The following is a 17917-nucleotide window of genomic DNA, read 5'->3' on the forward strand; positions in this document are numbered from 1 at the left end:
TGATTCTGTGCTCTGGGAATTGATAGATTTCTTGTATTTCAGGAAAACCAATACTATACTCTGTGGCACTTAATTCCTCCCTAAATTACTACCCATATGGATTTTGCTCTGTTATTTACACACAAGCAATTAAGCACTTAATTGTTTTTGATGCAGTTAAAATTATCTGTTCAATAGAACTTTAGTCTTCAAAAGTACAGAAACGGTTTTTTTTGGATACTTTTCCATTTTAGTAAGACTATTACAGTCAAACTTTTTGGTGACAAATTCAAACCCAAGTTTTTGGTGTCAAAAATTAGCAGCAGTGAATAATGCCTAGAAGAAGCTGCTGGTTTCAGTCCTGTTTTCAGTCAGCACCATGCACCCAACTGCAGTAATCAACACACTTTTTAGCAGGCTGGTCATGCAAACCAGACTACCTAAGCTACAGAAACAAAACTCACTTTCAACAGCAATGCCCCAGGACAAGGTTACAGAAAGCAGCAATTTGTGGAATTTAATGACCACACCGGTTCTACGTAACTGCTCCAAAGTTATACAGGACACTGACATTACCAGGAATTTCCATCTGGCATATTTCATATGTATCAAAGTTATAATTACTAAAACAAAAAAAAAAAAAGAAAAAAAAAAGAATACAAAAAGAAAACAGGAAGGAAAAAAAGCAGCATAATCTTATAATTATGAAGCTTATCAGAACAAATACAATCATAAGTCAAAGTTAAATGGCACTAGTTTTTTTTTTTTCCAAACAACTTTTAAATCCTCCCTTGTATTTGTGCATTTTGTGTGCCTGGAAAGTTGCACAAAACATGTTGCTTCAGGGCTGCACCTAATTATATTGGACATCCAGAAATAGGTGCATCTGACTCAGAATTTCTGCATGCCTTGCCAACCAATCAAACCATAAGAAATGCAAACTATGCTTAAATTAAGCAATAAAACACTGAAAGTTGCAAGTTGTAATGTATTAGCATACAGCACACTGCAAGGAAGAACTCCACAACAGGAAATGGGTTCTAAGTATATTTGTACCCAGTACCACTGAGAGTAACTTCACAACTGTGGCTTTACACAACTTGAGTCACACGACGAACGCTGACAGCACAACATTACTGAATGTTACAGATCAGCACTGAACATCAAATGAGGGTAAGTGCACTAAAGCAATGATACCTTTAATTATCAGCTGTTAACTCTCACCTTTTTAAACCTTTATAAATTGCAGGGTTTTTCATTTGATGATCATACCTCTCTCTAGACAATCTTCAAGACAGATTTAATTATAGAACTGGTACAAAACCAGACTTAAGTAGCAGCTCATGTTGAGAATTTGTCATTTTACCTTAAGGTAAAATTATGAGATCAGGCACTGTATTTTGCAGTGGTCCAGGGCAGGTGGGACCAAAGAGATGATTACAAAAACCTCATGCTTGTCTGGGACTGTTCCATCAGAAACATCTTGAAATGTGCAGCTGAGCTGTTTTATTTTACTCTTTATTTTACTCTTTCACATTACTATGCAGGCAAGTTATGTAAATCAACTGGGCCAAATATGGTTCCAGAGATTTCAAAAGAAAATATATCTCATCATGAGAATGTTACAGAATTTATTTTCATGCCTCAAGGGTGTTATTAATAATTAGCAATTTACATAAAGTCGCTAGTAAATACACAATATGAACCAGTAGATTAATCCTCAGATATTTTCAATTTAAAAGCTAAAAATCAATCCTAACCATTAGAGAATTGTCTGAGAACTATAAAGCAATTACAGACATTGATAACTGCATACACAGGCAACGATACCAGCAATTAAAGGAGAGACCAGTAAGTGATCCATGCCAATTTTGAGAACTTTCCACTAACAGCTGCTGTTCCATAGCAGTCCAGTCATTTGGCTAACTTGTAAGGTCATTTTCTAAATGGGAGGTGACAAGTCTGAAGTTGGAGTTGTAAGGAGTTCTCTTATTTGCCAGCTGTGTGCCAAGCAGTGTGGCAATAAATTCCAAGCAATGGGACAACTGAACATCAATAGCGTTATACATGTCGGTTTTTAGATTGATAGTATAAAGAACAGTCTTCATCTATGTTCATTATGGAGCAAACTCTGCTATTAAACACTGCTTTGTACAAAGGCTGCAAACATAATATACAATCAGCTATCAAACTAAAATACATTTAAGAGCTATTTGAACAACTGAAGTATTTCCTATTCTTTTTACATTAGAAACATATCCAGATTTCCATGCCTGCAAAAGAACAATCATTTTCAGAAATGAATAAAACTGTGTGTAGCAAAATAGGTTCTTTTGTACCATATAATTTTCCAAACTCTATGGTGACTTTTACAGCAGTATTTCAATGGCTACTTTTCAAGACAAAGTATTTTGCCACTCTGTTACTCACTGCAAATGATTAAAGCAAAAATGTAAAAGCACTGTCTGCAGCATACTGTGATACATTGCAGCTGCAGGTGATTTACTCTATAATACACCATTGCACAAGCAGCCACTCCTGAGGCTGCACAAGACAAGATGACGTGGGGTTGATCCAAATCCACACAATTTTAAAGAAAAATTACACAGCACTCTTAAAAATTCAAGAATAAGAAGATAAAGCATCCTATTACTCTACAGGCATTTTGCTTGAGTAAGAGCTGCTGGATTGAGCCTGGAATTAACGGCTAGTAAACAGCTTTAGGATTTGGCCTGCTGTTTGTACCTGCTAAAGACTTCTTTATCCAAAAGTACTGGTGTTTGACTCAACAAAATATAAATCACGCTCTCTGCTATCATTAATGGAGACAGCACTGTACGTCAGCGCTTTTATATATACATATATATATTTATAAATAACTACATGCTTGAATGCATCAAAGAGTGTTCTGAAAGCCAAAAGAGTGCTAGGTAAATGCCAGGATGGTGCTGAAATTTCAAAGGAAATAAAACATGGTGCTAAAAGCTGTGCTCTTTTCACCGTCAGCAACATCCACGGGATCCTGTTACAAGGGTGACCACTTTAGGTTCCAGTTCCCTTGTCCTCTGAGGGAAAACCTGAGTTAATCAGAGAGCACAGAGGTAAGAAAAGATCATAGCTCCTTAGGAAATCAACTGGGCACAAGCAAAAGAAAAAAAAATTGACTAGCAGAGTAGTTAAAAAGCCACTCAGATTGAAGTCTTATGTCTTAATTATGAGTGGTATATTAGAAAACACCTATATACTCAAAAATGAAAAATAATCTTTTTTTCGCCTTTCCATTGGAAAAATAATTTAGAAACTCTTGGGACTCAAAAGCTTGATATGACTCTCCATATGAAAAAAAAAAAATCCAGTCAGTTTTGCTGGGAGTTTTTTTTGGATGTTTTGTTGTTGTTGTTGTTGTTTTGTGGGTTTTTTTGGTTTTGTGGGGTTATTTTGGTGGGGTTTTTTTGGTTGGTTAGTTGGGGTTTTTGTGATTTTGGTTCTTTTTTCCCCTCAGGATACAAGAGCTGGCAGTCTTATTTCCCATGTCCTTGGGGAAGACAAAAGTTTGTTTTAATAGACATGTATTAAATGTTTCAGTGCAGAACTGAAAGATCAAGCACAGTGGACTCAGCCTACCTAGACACCTACTTACCCTGATATATATCAATTTTTAACACCTGTCATCCAGAGTTTGTAAGAGGGGAAGAATATTTAAGACACTTAGTTGCAAAGATCTGGATTGCTGTTTCATCCAAGGTCACAAGCAAAAATATTCTTCTCCACTCCTGTTTTTGAAGAATTTGCACATAATTTGTACACAGTTTTAGAGGTTTTGTAGAATGTCCCAGAAGACACAGTGATGATATCACAGCAATATCACTTGAAATTAATTAAACTATCTCAAGAGCATTAAGTCAATCCTCATTCCATACATAAAGACTGCAGAAGTAGACATATGTAGAAGTGAGTTGGGAGAAGCAGCTGCCTAAAAACATACCTGAAAATGAACTAACTGCTCCAATTCATGTGTACCCTTCTCAAAGACTGTCAAGCCCTAAGATTTTGACAGCAACTTGTCTATAAGAACCCATGGGAATGATTTCAATATGTTCTTCCATGGGATCCCATTGACTGTTTTCCCCATATTATTAGCAGTCTCTACCAGCAACTAAACTCAGCAGTTTTTTAGCTCCCAACCTCAGGGAAAATTGTAGAATAAGGTGTATCTTTAGCACTATTAATTCATCTGCATCCTAGTTCCCCTGCCACATGCTGAGAAGCTGTGCTGCCATTCTGCTTGTTCTTCCACCAGTCATCCATTTCTCTAACTCAGTACCTTCAGACAAAGACAAATAATACAGGAAGGAGACTTTCATAAACCATGTGATAATTAATTTTCATAAAATTGGTAAACACTGAAATTACTAGCTCATGCAACAACAGTTCAGCATCTGACAAAGTAAGTGTCACTTTCAAAAATGAACAGGAAAAAAACACATCATAGGTTTAGTTACAGTTTTACTGAAGCAGGGTTTAGCTGCAGTAAGTTAGAAGTGCACTCATGCTAGACTACTGTCACTACTGTCTGGTAGTTTATTGGTATATGAAAAGCACTTCTATCACATGCTGCTGAGGGTGTCAGACCCAGCAAAAAGGAACAGTTCCATTTGTTGTTTCCTTCCACCTCATGAATCATGCAAAGCTGACTTTCTGGTTTTGTTACTCACTTATAAATGTAATTGTAGAAATTAACTAGCCAGATACTTTTTACAGCCATTGAAAGTGAAGAGATTAACTCTCTCCCCAGGCAAGGAGGGAGCAGTAAGAGGAGCAAGGGTTGTACAGCCACAAGGATGAGCACACAGAACATACTGCTGAGTCCAGACAGAAGGAGCTTGCAAGAACTGAAATATTAAGAGTTTGCACAATAATTTGAACTGTGGTGACAAATAGGTCATACTTTTGAGATACTAGCTCGACAAAGATCGTGTAAGGAATTATAAAGGTCCACCTCAACAATGATGTCTGGGTTATTACCCCGCATAAAAGACAGTGACAACAGTTGTCTGCAGTGATTTAGAAAAATGCAGGATTATTTAAATTCTTGGATTATTTAATCATGAACTCGTATAGTCTGCATTTGTTACATGAAAGAAATTTGCAGATTGGTAAATGACATCCTCCAGAACTGTACCTCTATGTGCCATCATTTTCACAAGGTGTCCTAACAATTTTCCAGTGTTCTTCATTAATTACTGTTTCTAATCCTCTCAGATTAGAATTAGAATTCTTCTAGTTCTAATGTTCTAATTAACATACTAATGATTTTTTTAGAACATGTAACCAGCAATTCCCAGGGCTAAACTGCAAGACAACAATTCTATTCTCCTGCCAGAAAACAGTATGAACTGTATGTGTAGTGATTTGTTGCCACCACCTGCACACCCTCTAGAGGTGGGGAAGGCAGCCCTCAGTTTGAAATAAATCCACAGATCCATACTTGGAACAGGATAACCTGCCAAGGTCACATATCCATTACAGTATGCCTCAGGTTTAAAGACAAGGCCGAAAGACAGAACTTTATTACTGAGCCATCTCAAAACACTGACTACAGCAGAACCCTGCAAGACATGACTCTGTGATACACGCTGGACTGTGATGGAGACAGTCACTGCTTCACTGCAGGATGCTAAATATACACTGAGACATGAATAGGCCTCTCTAATATACTGATCCCATTTCCAAAACCAAAATACACTTCAGATCTCTTCACTGACTCTTCTGCAAATTGCTTTACAACTGTTCACATTTTCTGCCAGGATTATTTTCATTTATGTCTTACTTCTTAGAGACTTTATACTTAAGACAGAGAAGAATACAATTTTGTCATGGATTAATAAGCCTGAAAAATACAGTCAAAATTTTGTAAAATCGTATTTCTTAAATAAATGAGCACTCTGGTAGTAAATTTTATCTTCCAGGTGGAGATCATATCTGAAATGTCACCGTTTTATTGTAATATATCCAAGTTTTCAGTCATTATCCATTATATTATTTAACTCCTAAAGCTGGTGATAAAGGCAAGCCAAAAAAATGCCATGACTTTTTATTGTGGTGAGATATTTTACAGATATGGGCATATGAAAAATCCTGGAGAGCAAAATCATATGAAGGATTTTTCCAAGTAAATACTTTTGTTCTGAGACTTATTGGTGTGGTACTGTGCTCAGTTTAGAACAGTTACTTTGGATCCAGCTTTCCCATTCATGAACAGCAGCAATAACAACATTTGATCTAATATTAATATACTTTTAGATGTCTTTTATATTTTATGCATATTATTAACTCAGTTATGGTTTCAAGGAAAACTCCCTGGACAAGAGTGAGACTGACTGAATGCCTTTCTGAAGAAAAAGTCCCTGAGGACCACATTTCTCACCGAGTTTCTGAATTCCAGAGGGTGTTTCAGATGCATCTCCCCAGGTTTTCCTCCAAGTGTAGATGCAGCCATGCTGGAGGTCAGAGATTAGACTGCATCTCACTGTCCAGCTGCAGCCCTTCCCATGAAATGACCTGTAAGAGCAGCTAAAAAGTGACCTGAGCTCCAGCTAAGAGTGGGCCCAAATAGGAATAAACTAGCTGAGGCTCAGCTTCAGCAAGATTTACATGAATATTTACCAAAGGAAAAGCAATCAGGAATATAATCAGGTAGTGAACAGAACTTTCATGCTGTGATACCTCCACAGGTCTGCATACAGGGTGAAGACCTCAATGGAAGAAAAATGCAAAGGTCAATACCATGTTTTATTTACATATAAATCCAGTAAACTGAGTCATACTATCGCTTCAGCTTTCTCACTACAGAAAACAGGTGAAAGGGGGAAAAATATTAAAAACTTATTATTAACAGAAGACAAAGACATTTCCAACCTGAAAGTAATATATAGTATCAGTCAAGTACTGTTACAATCAAGTAGACAGTCATAAATTCTCCTTTCCCTCCATGACTTTGTTCACACCTAGATAAATTCTTCTGCTTCTGCAACACCGCAGATTCTCTCACCATAACTCTCCCCATCTAATATCTCCAAACAGCGAAATCTCGTGCAGAGTGCCCATACATAACATGGGAGCACTGAAGATTAGGCCTTCCTCTCTCCATAGAAGAATTTCTCAATACAACTTAAGAAGCTTTATAAAATCTAATTCAGACAGGTTTTTGCCATCATTTCTGAAGTAAAGATAGAGCTTTTATCAATGTTCAGTTTGATGGTTTCTAGTAATTACTCTGTAAATACCTACATCTATTAATAGCACCACTAAAAAGTATGTCTACAAGAATTTTCAGGATGAAAATCAAAATTCCTTCCAAAGTGTGTTTGTAATTCAGGACCATCATCTCTTCATCATAGCCAATAATAACCTCTCAACTCCAACACCCCACCTGGCAAACAAACTATTAGCAAAGGTAAATAATGAGTTTAGTCAGCAATCAGTGTGACCTTTCAGGAAGGATAGCTCCCTTCCAGACAGTACCTCCAACCACTAAATGAAATCTCTATTTTCCAAGCTTAAGGGGAAAGAAAAATGTCTGCTTGAGCAAACTGAATCATATAAAAATTTACAACACCCCCAGACATTAGCAAAGCTCTTCATCTTTTATTCTAAATTCTGCTTTATCTTCAGTCTGCAGATGTGGTTGGGACATATCAAAGAGAAAAACATGCAGAGATTCATCAACTAGAAGCTGAACAAGTCACTTGAGGGCATGCACACCTCCTGTAACTAACCATAGCTGCACCTGAAGCATAATGGAACCTCCTAGAAGAAGCAACATTTTATTAACATTTCTAGTGAAAAAATGAAATGTGGCCAAAGGCCCAAGAAAGGCATGTTGAAGTGAGGATGGGGTTGGTCTCCTCCTCCAAGTAGCAAGCAATAGGACAAGAGGAGGTGGCGTCAAGGTGTTCCAGGGGAGGTTTAGATTGGATATTAGGAAAAAAAAAATTCACAGAAAGAAAGGATTGCCAAGTACTGGAACAGGCCTCTCAGGAAAGTTATTCACTCCCCATCCCTAGAGGCACTTAAAAGACCTGTGGTAGATACAGAAGGCAGGGACATGGCTTTGTGGTGGATTTGGCAGTGTTAGATTTACAGTTGGACTCTATGATCTTAAACGCTTTCCCCACCTAAATGATTCTGTGATTTGATGCTTCTAAATTCTCAGAACTACATTCAGAAGAGTCTGAGGCACAGGTCTAAGAAAAACCCTCCCATTGCCAGCATAGGCTCTTCCTCCCTCCCTCCCTCCCTGTTGCACAGATACCTGTAAGTAGCTCGTTCACACACGGCTTTACATTTCCTGCCATCTATACAGATCCTTCTGCACAGAGCTGCTAAGAGCAAGACTGCTCCTTCCTGTGGCAGTGATTCTTCTGGTACCTGTGAATAAACCTGACTCGACAGATAAATATCAACTGCAGAGAGATGTAAACAGAAAAAGAGACTTCTTTCCTCCCAATGAATTTGGAGACTTCTGACCCCAGTCAGCATAATTTTCTTGGACGTAAAAGAGTTTTTCAAGGTGATGAATTCACTGTGTGATTTTTTTGGAAACATGGCAATTCCTTTTCTCCAGTGTTGGGCTGCCTGATGGGAAGAGGACATCACCTGCTTACCAGCCTGGCAGTAGTGTATCACTACAATACTGCACTACTGGATATCACACCAGCCTCATCAAGCCAGCTTTACTGTCAGCTTCAGCACCACCTGCCATCTCCCCTGTGACAGGGCAGTTTCACTATTAAAAAGATGCACTTACAGACACTTTTCTCACAAAGAGAGTGGCCTACATTTTCAAACTCCCTGCCAAGGATCAGTGGCCCTCCATCCCCACTACCTATAGAAATGCATCCAAAACAGTATTTCATCTCAATTTTCCCACAAAAGACCCTCTCAAGTATGTCAGGAGTCTTATGTGCAGAAAGGCCCAGCAGCAACTTTTAAGTGCACTCCTGTCACAAAAGCTTTGAAGGGAAAGATTTGTGCATTTACTTCTAATGGGTAGTTCTCAGATACCACGGTTATGGATGAGCTTAGGCCACATAAAGCAATTAAATTTAATGCCCTAGATTAGATGCTGTTTCTGACTGAATGACCTTAAGAGTGTATGCAAGTGTTCTAATCTATGACACTAGTGAAATAGGAGGTATCTGAATGTGTTCAGTAGCATTTTTTTCTCAAAGCATAAAGTTTTTATTCTCTTGGCTTGGTCATATTTGACTCTTGGCACCAGTCTGTTCCTTCCATATGGTATCACGTATGATTACAATAAAAGAATAAAAACTCTACAGAAACCTCAAAAGGCATTAATATGTTTGCTTTGTCAAACTCTGGAGTCTCAAAGCAAGAAGGAATCCAAGACAAACAGGAATATAATGCTAAAATCAAGATGTGGGCAGGTACTGAACTTCCTTTCTTCATTATTTCTAATCAGTTTAAGAGCATGATTCATTTGTTAAACTTCTTTCTGTACAAGTGGGGAGAAAAAAGTGAATTACCCATTGAATGCACAATAGAATAATGAAAGGAAGCTGCAGGTACTTCATGCCTTTGAAAATTATTCACTCTTCAAGAAAATGCTTAGAGACATACTTACGTCCATCTCTGTTAAGGAAAACACACACATTTATGTGTGGAAATTTTCTTGGATGAAATCCAAACAGAAAATTTCAGATATGTCTGGCTGGAGGACTATGTCCACCTCTGAATCAGAGTGGACCAGACTGTATATATTCAGAAATAATCACATAGTCTTTCAAGCAGAAGACACTGTCTGAGACTACACTTCAGTGCCCCAAATGATGAACGTTTTGCTGAGCTTCCTGTAATGCAATTACACTGCAACTCAGATAGCTATCAGAAGATAAATCTAATGCTCAACAGAAAATTGAAAATATTTCTTGATTAGGTGCAGCTGACCTATAAGACAGCTTTTGAACTTTTAATTAATATCTTTAAAGGGAGAGGGGGTTTGCACATGAAAGGGCAACTCCTTAAAATTAATTGATAAACTGTACAGTTCAAGAATTTTCTACCTTAACTGATCTGTGATGGCAGTCCCTTGAGTAATCTACATCTGCTCTCTTACAGGAAATCTGTAAAACCAACTTACAAAAAAATTTAAAAATCTTGCAGAGAAAACAAAGAGAAAAAATATTTCAAGTTTCCCCAAACTCAGTACATTTTATGTAAAACATGTCTACAAGTGACTCTTAATGCACCAGCATTAATTTAAAAAAGAAAGAATGCATGCTGTATTGTGTTAATGGATTGAGAAATAGTTTAGGTGTTAGTGTTAATGAGAAAAAGCACCATTTATTGTGAAATGAACATCTGCCTCATTAGGAATAACATAGTAAATTATGTCTATTATGCGTACACGTTAAAGATTTTTTTGTTAGATAGTATTATTCATGCTTTCTACTCCATCTTTTCCACCTGAGAGCAAAAGACTCAATTGTGCTTCAATTAAAATCAGTTGCAAATTTCATTAATTTTCACTGCTTATGTTAATGAAAATATGAACCATATAAGAATGTGAAATACTTGGCAAATAAGTTTTACCTTTGAATTACTAAGAAATAACTACCCTACCACAGTGAGATTTATTTGCACTGTCAGCAGTTTATGTTGTCAAGGAATAAAAGGTTTTCCTCCTATATATTTTCTCCATAAAAAGATTAATAAAATAACAAACCATGTGCTTTTCCTTTCCACTGAAACAATTATGAAAAATTTAACTGCATTTTTATGAGTAATTGTTAAGTATTTTAATTATGCTTATTCTCATGAATAGGGAAATCACTATTATTAACTGAATAATCATTGGTATTCCATTTGATGCTAAAAAATATTTGAAATTATTGCAAAATATTAGTTCACTTGTACTTTCACCCAATTCAGGAAACTTAATTAAGCTACAATAAAGAGTAAAACAGGGTGAATATCTATTAAAAATATAGTCAGTCTTGGAGCATGGAAAGAGCATCAAGTCTGAATAGATATCATGACCTGTTTTTGATTGAAAAAGTTGAGCAACACAGAAACTTTAAAAAGTTCCCAGTGAAGAAAGGTGTCTAGACCATTAAGATACTGTTCAGGGCCTACTCTGAAAATCTGTCACACAAATATTCTCTCAGAGGCAATTAAAATCTTTATAAATCCATTCTTTAATTCACTAAAACGACCTCTTCTTTGAGAACAATGCCATACTATAAATTCATATACCAACTCTCAGGACAAACCTGTAATTTTGGGCAGGTTCCTTCATCATAGGAGACCACAGAAAGTTTCCCAAGAGCTCACACATCATACATGACACTCAATAAAAAAGACAAAAAAAGCTTCACCAAAGACTGGTACACCAAGAAAAATTGAACTGAGCTAAGAATCTCATCCCCACGTATAATGTTCATTGCACGGGTTTTGTGAAAGGAGAAAAAATTACAGCAAAATGATAATTATGAAGAAATTTCTTAACTCATGTCTTGCTTTAGGATAAAGAAGATTCTGCTTGCAAAGGTTGTCCATTTATTTGAAATTCAAATACTAACCTTCCTAAACACAATTCCTAATCTCATTTAAGAAATAAATCTTACAACAAATAGAAGAAAGTCCACATGCATGAACCCTCCCCGACCCAGGGCTTGGTGACTCTTTCTCAAAGAAAGTCTTTTGCAGTCTTCTTTATAGAAAGCCATGGATCAATTTTTATTTTTATGGAAAATTATTTGCTTCCCCTGGTGTAGTGGTTTAGGTCACTAGTCTTGAATCAGAAAGTAAAGCCAGTACAAATGAGAAAATTTAGTAGATAAAGCCTCAAAAAATAAATGTGAAATGGTATTTTGCAAAGGTAAGCATTCCTAATACTTATCTACAGAAAATCCTGAGGTGGACAATAACTCTCCAACAAAAAAAAAACCCAAAACCACAAAAGGTTCCACAAAAACAAACAAAAAATAAACAAACCCCCTGCTCCCTCAAAAAGAACCAACGAAAAAAGAAACCAACAAAAAACAAGTGAAAAATAGAGGCTAGGTGTTGTTTAGTGTCCATGACAGGGTTCCAGGCAAGGTCTGCTGTCCAACAGCTGTTTGTGTGAACAGCACCAGGAAAGAGAAGGAAAGAAGCATGGCTGAGCATTTAATCTTCTTTGCCAATCACAAAACAAGAGCAAAAGTGGGTTTAAAGATTGTTACATCTCCACTTCTCTGGTCAGTACACAATGACAGAGATAGAACAAGAAAATACTGGACATGACATTCACAAACATCTGTGAATGCAGCTAAAAGAAAAGCAGATATCTGCACCTGGTGCAGAACAATCCCATGTATCCATTCAGGCTGGGAACCCACTGTTGGGGTTCCGGGTGGCAGGCCCAGCAAGAAGGGCATTTCTGTGGACACAGCAGGTTGAGCAAGCCAACAGCACACTTTCATCAGAAATAAGGAAAGCAGAAAGCAACTATATTGGAATACTGGGACTGGCAGGTTGAAAAAGTTTCCTCCTCAGCACGGCCTCACACTAGGGCAGTCAGCTGTGATCCTTCCCAGCTGAACAGGGATGTGAACAAGACAGAGGAAGTGCTGGAGAGCAACAGAGATACTCAGGAGCCTTGAGCTTTTGTCTTGGAGCAGCTGATGAAGATAAGCATGTTTGGTCTGAGAGAAGGGTGATCTAACAGGTGACCCAGTAGCAGCCTACATCTACTTGAAGGTAAATCACAATGATAAAGAAGCCAGAATCTTCTCAGCAGTGACAGAACATATGAAAAGGGACAATGACCATAAACTGCCACTTGGGAGGTTCAGGGGGGTTCTTCCATTCTTTCCTCCCCATATCAAACCCCCTCTTTTTTCAACAGGCAGGTGTTACAGACCTGCAGGCTATTCATCAGGGTGGTGGGACCCTCATCCAGTGCAGTTTAAGAGCTATCTAGACAAAGCCATCTCACATGACTGGGAAGAGTGTTTCTCCTAGCCGGACTGGATAATTTCCTAAGATTCCTTCAAAACAATGTGTAGCTGAGAAATATGCACATGTATAGAATCAGACTGTTTCAAATGCAGCAAATCACTGCAGATTTATACTGAAGGGCATCTTATTCACTGTCCCTGAAAGAAAATGCCTACTAAAGTTTGTGTGCTACAGTTAAAGAGTTTTAAATTTTTATGTCCTCAGTACCTAATAAGATTTGATTTGCTACATATTTCTGTTGTCAACACTATTATTTATTAATTGTAAATAACATATTATTATTTGTTTTTACAAACATATAGAAACATATAGTTACCCCAAGAGCACCAGGTCCTGACTCAGAAATGGGACCTGAAATGATGAAAGCTGTTGAGTTACCCATAGAGTATCTGGAACTAGTTCATTAGAAGCCACAAGATGGAAAAAGAAAGAGATAAAATAATTTCTCCTGCTTTCAATAGTATGAGAAAAAGCAAGTGCTTTGGCTGTTGCACATGATTGGTTTTCTAATCAGAATATGGAACCTCTGTTATTGTACCAAGGGCATGATGTGATGCAGCTCTGTTAGCTCACAAGCAAAGACCTGCTGTTCAATAGCCATCCTGATCATTACTGAGCTATATCCTTTCTGGAAGATCTGGAAGGCTAAAATAGCTAGTTAAATCTTTGATGGTATCATTACATTTTTTCCAGAAATAATATTTCAGGTTTTTTTCCACTGATACCACAAAAGCAAGAATAATTCCACACAGGCTCTTGCAACCCAACTAACACTGTATCTTATCTCCTGCAGTGGCCAATGGGGGATGTCTGTGAAAACCTATCACTACAGGCCATGCAAAGTGCTACTGCCCTTGTGCACACATCCAGATGTGTGATTTGGAATTGAGAAGCTTCCAGAGCAAAATCTGGTAGCTTTGTAAAGTGAAGGACATCCCCACAACAAACGTCAAAGACTTCTGCATGGAATATATTACAAAGAAGCCAGTAAGAAACAGAAACTTTATTATTCCTGAAATAAATCCAACATGTTAAATCAGGAAACTTATGCAACTAATTATATCCTACCAGTACAAACAGTATCAAAGAGCAGTATTTTTTTTTCTGAACATCTCATGCCATCTCATTTTCAGAATGTCAATTAAGAACAAAAATAATACAAAGTTCTTATGATAACTGAAGATGAAACCCAGAGTTAAATTTGCAACAAATCTGGAATTCCCCTTTGATCATTCTAAGGCAATGGCTGAACATCTTATTACACTATACAAGCCATAATAAAATGCAACAGCAATAACAGAAAGAAATCCTGAAACATCCTAAGACAACACTTTTGAAAAGCTACAATATCAAGGCCTTTTAATGTAAGCACATGTGTTAAGGGTGTACATGGCTCCATGTGTAGGTGATGTGGTGTGGCATAAATATTTTACTAACAGGAGTTTAAGTTACTGATTCATTACACACAAAATGCGTGAAGGTTCTTTTCTGATTTTGTAAATGTTCATATTTTGGTACCCCATTAATGATTAAGAACAGAAAGCTGTGGTATCTGAAAAGAAGGTTTTCAAAAACTTGCAGGAAATATCTTAAATTTTATTCCAACTTTCCACATAATGAACTGCTGAGGTACACAAAAAAGGAGTCAAGAAACATGTCATTTATGGCTCTCCTCCCCAGCACAACTTTACTGAAAGCAAGGGCCTTGGCTCAAGAGTAACTTCCTCCCCTGGTTGAAGAAGTTTGTAGAATAGCTGTCTTCTAGAATCTGGCAGGTTTGTATTTACAAATTAACCAATTGACTTCTGAATGTAGGTCACAACATTCATTCCTTAGGTGGCTGGCCTATTTTTATCTCATTTGAAAGGGCAAGAATAAAAAAGATGAGCTAACTTGCAATACTTCTCAGCTCTGAAGTCTTTTCCCCTATGGGAGTGAAAATATCGCTGCAGGAATGGTTTCTTATTTGTAACAAATATTCAATTGCCTAGTTCTTATTTAAGAAACAAACACACAGATCTAAACTGCTAGATCAAAACCTTTAAAGCAAAAATCTGTAACCACCCTTGTGTTACTTCAACCTGCATATCAGAGTGAGGTTTCAGGACACCAATGATCTACTCAAAAGGTCTCACCCCAGATAGCCCATTCCTGGACCAGAAATAGTACAGAGCTATAACGGGCTCCACTGCAGTCAAGAATAGCTTAGCAGTGGTAGAAGCAGACATCTTCTCCACGTACTTTGTAATGTCTTTGCAACTCTAAGCTACTTGTCTCAAGATTTATTTTTTCAAATAGTTGTGGCTTTTTTATTATGTTTTGGTTTTAATTCTGTAAGAAAGCCTGTTTTCCAAGATGCAACTATATTTGATCAGGTGGCTGGAAAAAAAATCTGCTTGGAACATCATAAATATTATCCTATTATCTGACTGTGATTAAATCAGAATTATACAAATACATTAAAATAATTTGTAGACTGGCAGTAAAGATGGCTATTAAACTGAAATCCAATGGAAGTTTAAAGGCACCCTAAACACTGTATCAGGGACAGATACTTTAAGGTAGTATTATTACTGGGTGTCTTATACTACAGTAATGTTTCAAGCTCTTTCACACAGAACTGTTCAGATAAAAGATGTGATGCTGGCATTACATTTGCCAAAATTGCCATTTGCAATTAAAAATTAAAACTGGCACCCTTTCTATGCAGGCAATTATCTAAACGCAGCTGGCAATCTTCCTTGTTTACAGCGCTGCTGTGTCATGACTCCACTCCATTTGGAAATTTACCACCTTTTTTTTTTTTTTTTTTTAAGGTTTGAACTTTTCAGCTGTATTTCCAAGTTGAACTTTTCTGATTTTAGAGATTTGTATCATGAACTCTGACAAAAAGGTCCAAAATTATAATTTCCAGATTTCGTATGGCAACTTCAGGCATAGCAATAAAATGATTCCTAGCACATATTGTGGTGTTTCTTGCAACACTACTTTACATCCAGCTAGGCCACAGGAAAACACCTGTAAGAACCCAGACAGCAAAATGTACCAAATAAATACCCTCCAAGAAGAAAATTTTAGGTTTAAGAGTTGATTTTCAGAGTAAAACAGAAATAATGTGAAAGTCCTCTAAGTGGACAAAAATCCTTTTCCTGAATAATATATGACATTAACCACATTTCTACTACTTGCTATCTATAGTAATTGTCATCCACTAAATGAATCTATCCACAAAGTATCTTATTCATCAGATTACCATGTTTCTGGAACCTTTTTACTTACAACAGCTGCTATTAAAGTAACATTTGAGGGTTCCCTTCACTGCTGGGAGAGGAGCATTCTTTATGCTGTCAAACAGCTTCCAGGGAGCAGTTGTTTTTTTAGCCAAGATGCTGCAGCCGCTAGCTTGATTTCCATGACTATCATGGAACAAATACTGTTACTTACAGCATATCAGTTAAATAAATATTCTTACTCGTTTATGATGTATTTCCTGTAGTCAGACATAACAATACTTTGTATTATATCCCCAATACAGTAATGCTTAACTTCCTCTGTAATCGGTCACGTTTTCTCCCATAAATACGATCCATTGTCACGACTCCTTGTCAGGCTGTGTTGCATGTTTTGCTCAGCCATTCAAAAGGATTTTGAGTAAGACCTTTCCCCCGAATATTACCAAAACCCATAAAAACAGGATTGCTGATGAACTAAGGAACATGGCTGACCCCAAGGATACTGCAAGCAGTGACTGCAGCCACGGGTCCCCTCGCACAGGTGTCCTGCGCAAACCTCTTGAAGTTAACACAAGTTTGGCAGCGCGGTGCCAGTACCGCTTCTCCACTGAGCGATGAGACGGAACATGTATTTCCGTCACGGGCTTTTTCAGGATGAGGGCGACAGGAACCGTCACTTACTAAGATCAAAAGCTCAGCAGCGGCAGGCACAGGCTGAGAAGCCGCCAGAGCGGCGGCCGCTCGCTGCACCCTGCTTCGGGTGGCCCCCGGCCCTGCCAGCGGCAGGTGGCCGCAGCTGGGGCGCAGCATCCCGCGTGGGAAGGCGCTGTCACCCGCACTCCCTGCGAGGCGGGGACCAGGCGCGCCCGGAAAACACGCTGGAGGCAGAACCGAGCGCTGCGGCTCCGCGGCGGTAACTTTTCAAACCGGTGTCCGCTCGGCAGGACAGGGGCCGCGGGTATCGCCGGCGTACCCACCGCGCCCCGCCGTCGCGGGGAGGACCCGGCAGCCGCCGGCACCCCTGGCTACGTCTAACCTCGAGGCCGGAGTGCGGCATCAGCGGGAGCGCCGCGCTGCCTTTCTCCGCACAAGCCGGCTGCCTTGGGCGCCCGGGAGACCAGAGACCATGTGCTCCCCGCCGTGCTCCTCCCCGGTTCTCTCTGCCGGGTGAACCGAGCTTTCCCCCATCACCTCCCACCTCGGGCTGCGCGGGATTTCCCGCCGCCCGCGGAGAGCCGCGCCGCAGGTGGCAGCGGCTCCCGCGCCTCCGCTGACTCCTCCCGGGCACTTCGGGCGCGACTCGAGGGCTCTCGTCCTGCCCGTGTCCCGGCACGGAGTGATGCCCGGGGACCGGAGGGGCAGGCGGGGAGGTACGCGCCGCGCCGTATGGCGCGGCTTTGCTCAGGACAGGTGCGGGTTGCAGCCCTGGAATGGACGGGAGGGGTCGGGGCAGGACAGACAGGACGGGATGGGACGGGAGGAGAGGGGAGCAGGTCGGTACTCACACGAAGGCGTGATAGACGAAGGCCCATCCGCGGGGCCGCTCCAGCACGTTGTACAGGTAGTTCTGCAGGCGGCGGTACTTGGCGTTCCTGCGGCAGCTCGGTCCGCTGCTGTACGACAGCGGCTTCCCCAGCAGGCTCATGCGGGCGCCGTGCTTCCCGCGGCGGCCCTCCCGC

General features: G+C 39.3%; 1 protein-coding gene and 1 long non-coding RNA gene across 2 annotated transcripts in view; one reads left to right on the forward strand and one right to left on the reverse strand.

Moving 5' to 3' along the window:
• Positions 1-17916, reverse strand: part of KCNQ5 (potassium voltage-gated channel subfamily Q member 5) — a gene marked incomplete at its 5' end in the record, with an annotated part of 280876 nt that extends 262960 nt beyond the window's left edge. The window contains one exon of the mRNA XM_033512930.1: positions 17744-17916. Within this exon, the coding sequence (XP_033368821.1) occupies positions 17744-17916 (173 nt within the window). The remainder of the gene's footprint in view (positions 1-17743) is intronic.
• LOC107202240 lies at positions 762-16554 on the forward strand. Its single transcript, XR_001520595.3, has 3 exons — positions 762-1152; positions 2986-3080; positions 3482-16554. It is a non-coding gene; the product is annotated as an uncharacterized LOC107202240 (long non-coding RNA).
• Position 17917: the final 1 nt, after the last annotated feature.

This window comes from Parus major, chromosome 3 (assembly GCF_001522545.3).
Source record: "Parus major isolate Abel chromosome 3, Parus_major1.1, whole genome shotgun sequence".
Classification (NCBI taxonomy): Eukaryota; Metazoa; Chordata; class Aves; order Passeriformes; family Paridae; genus Parus; species Parus major.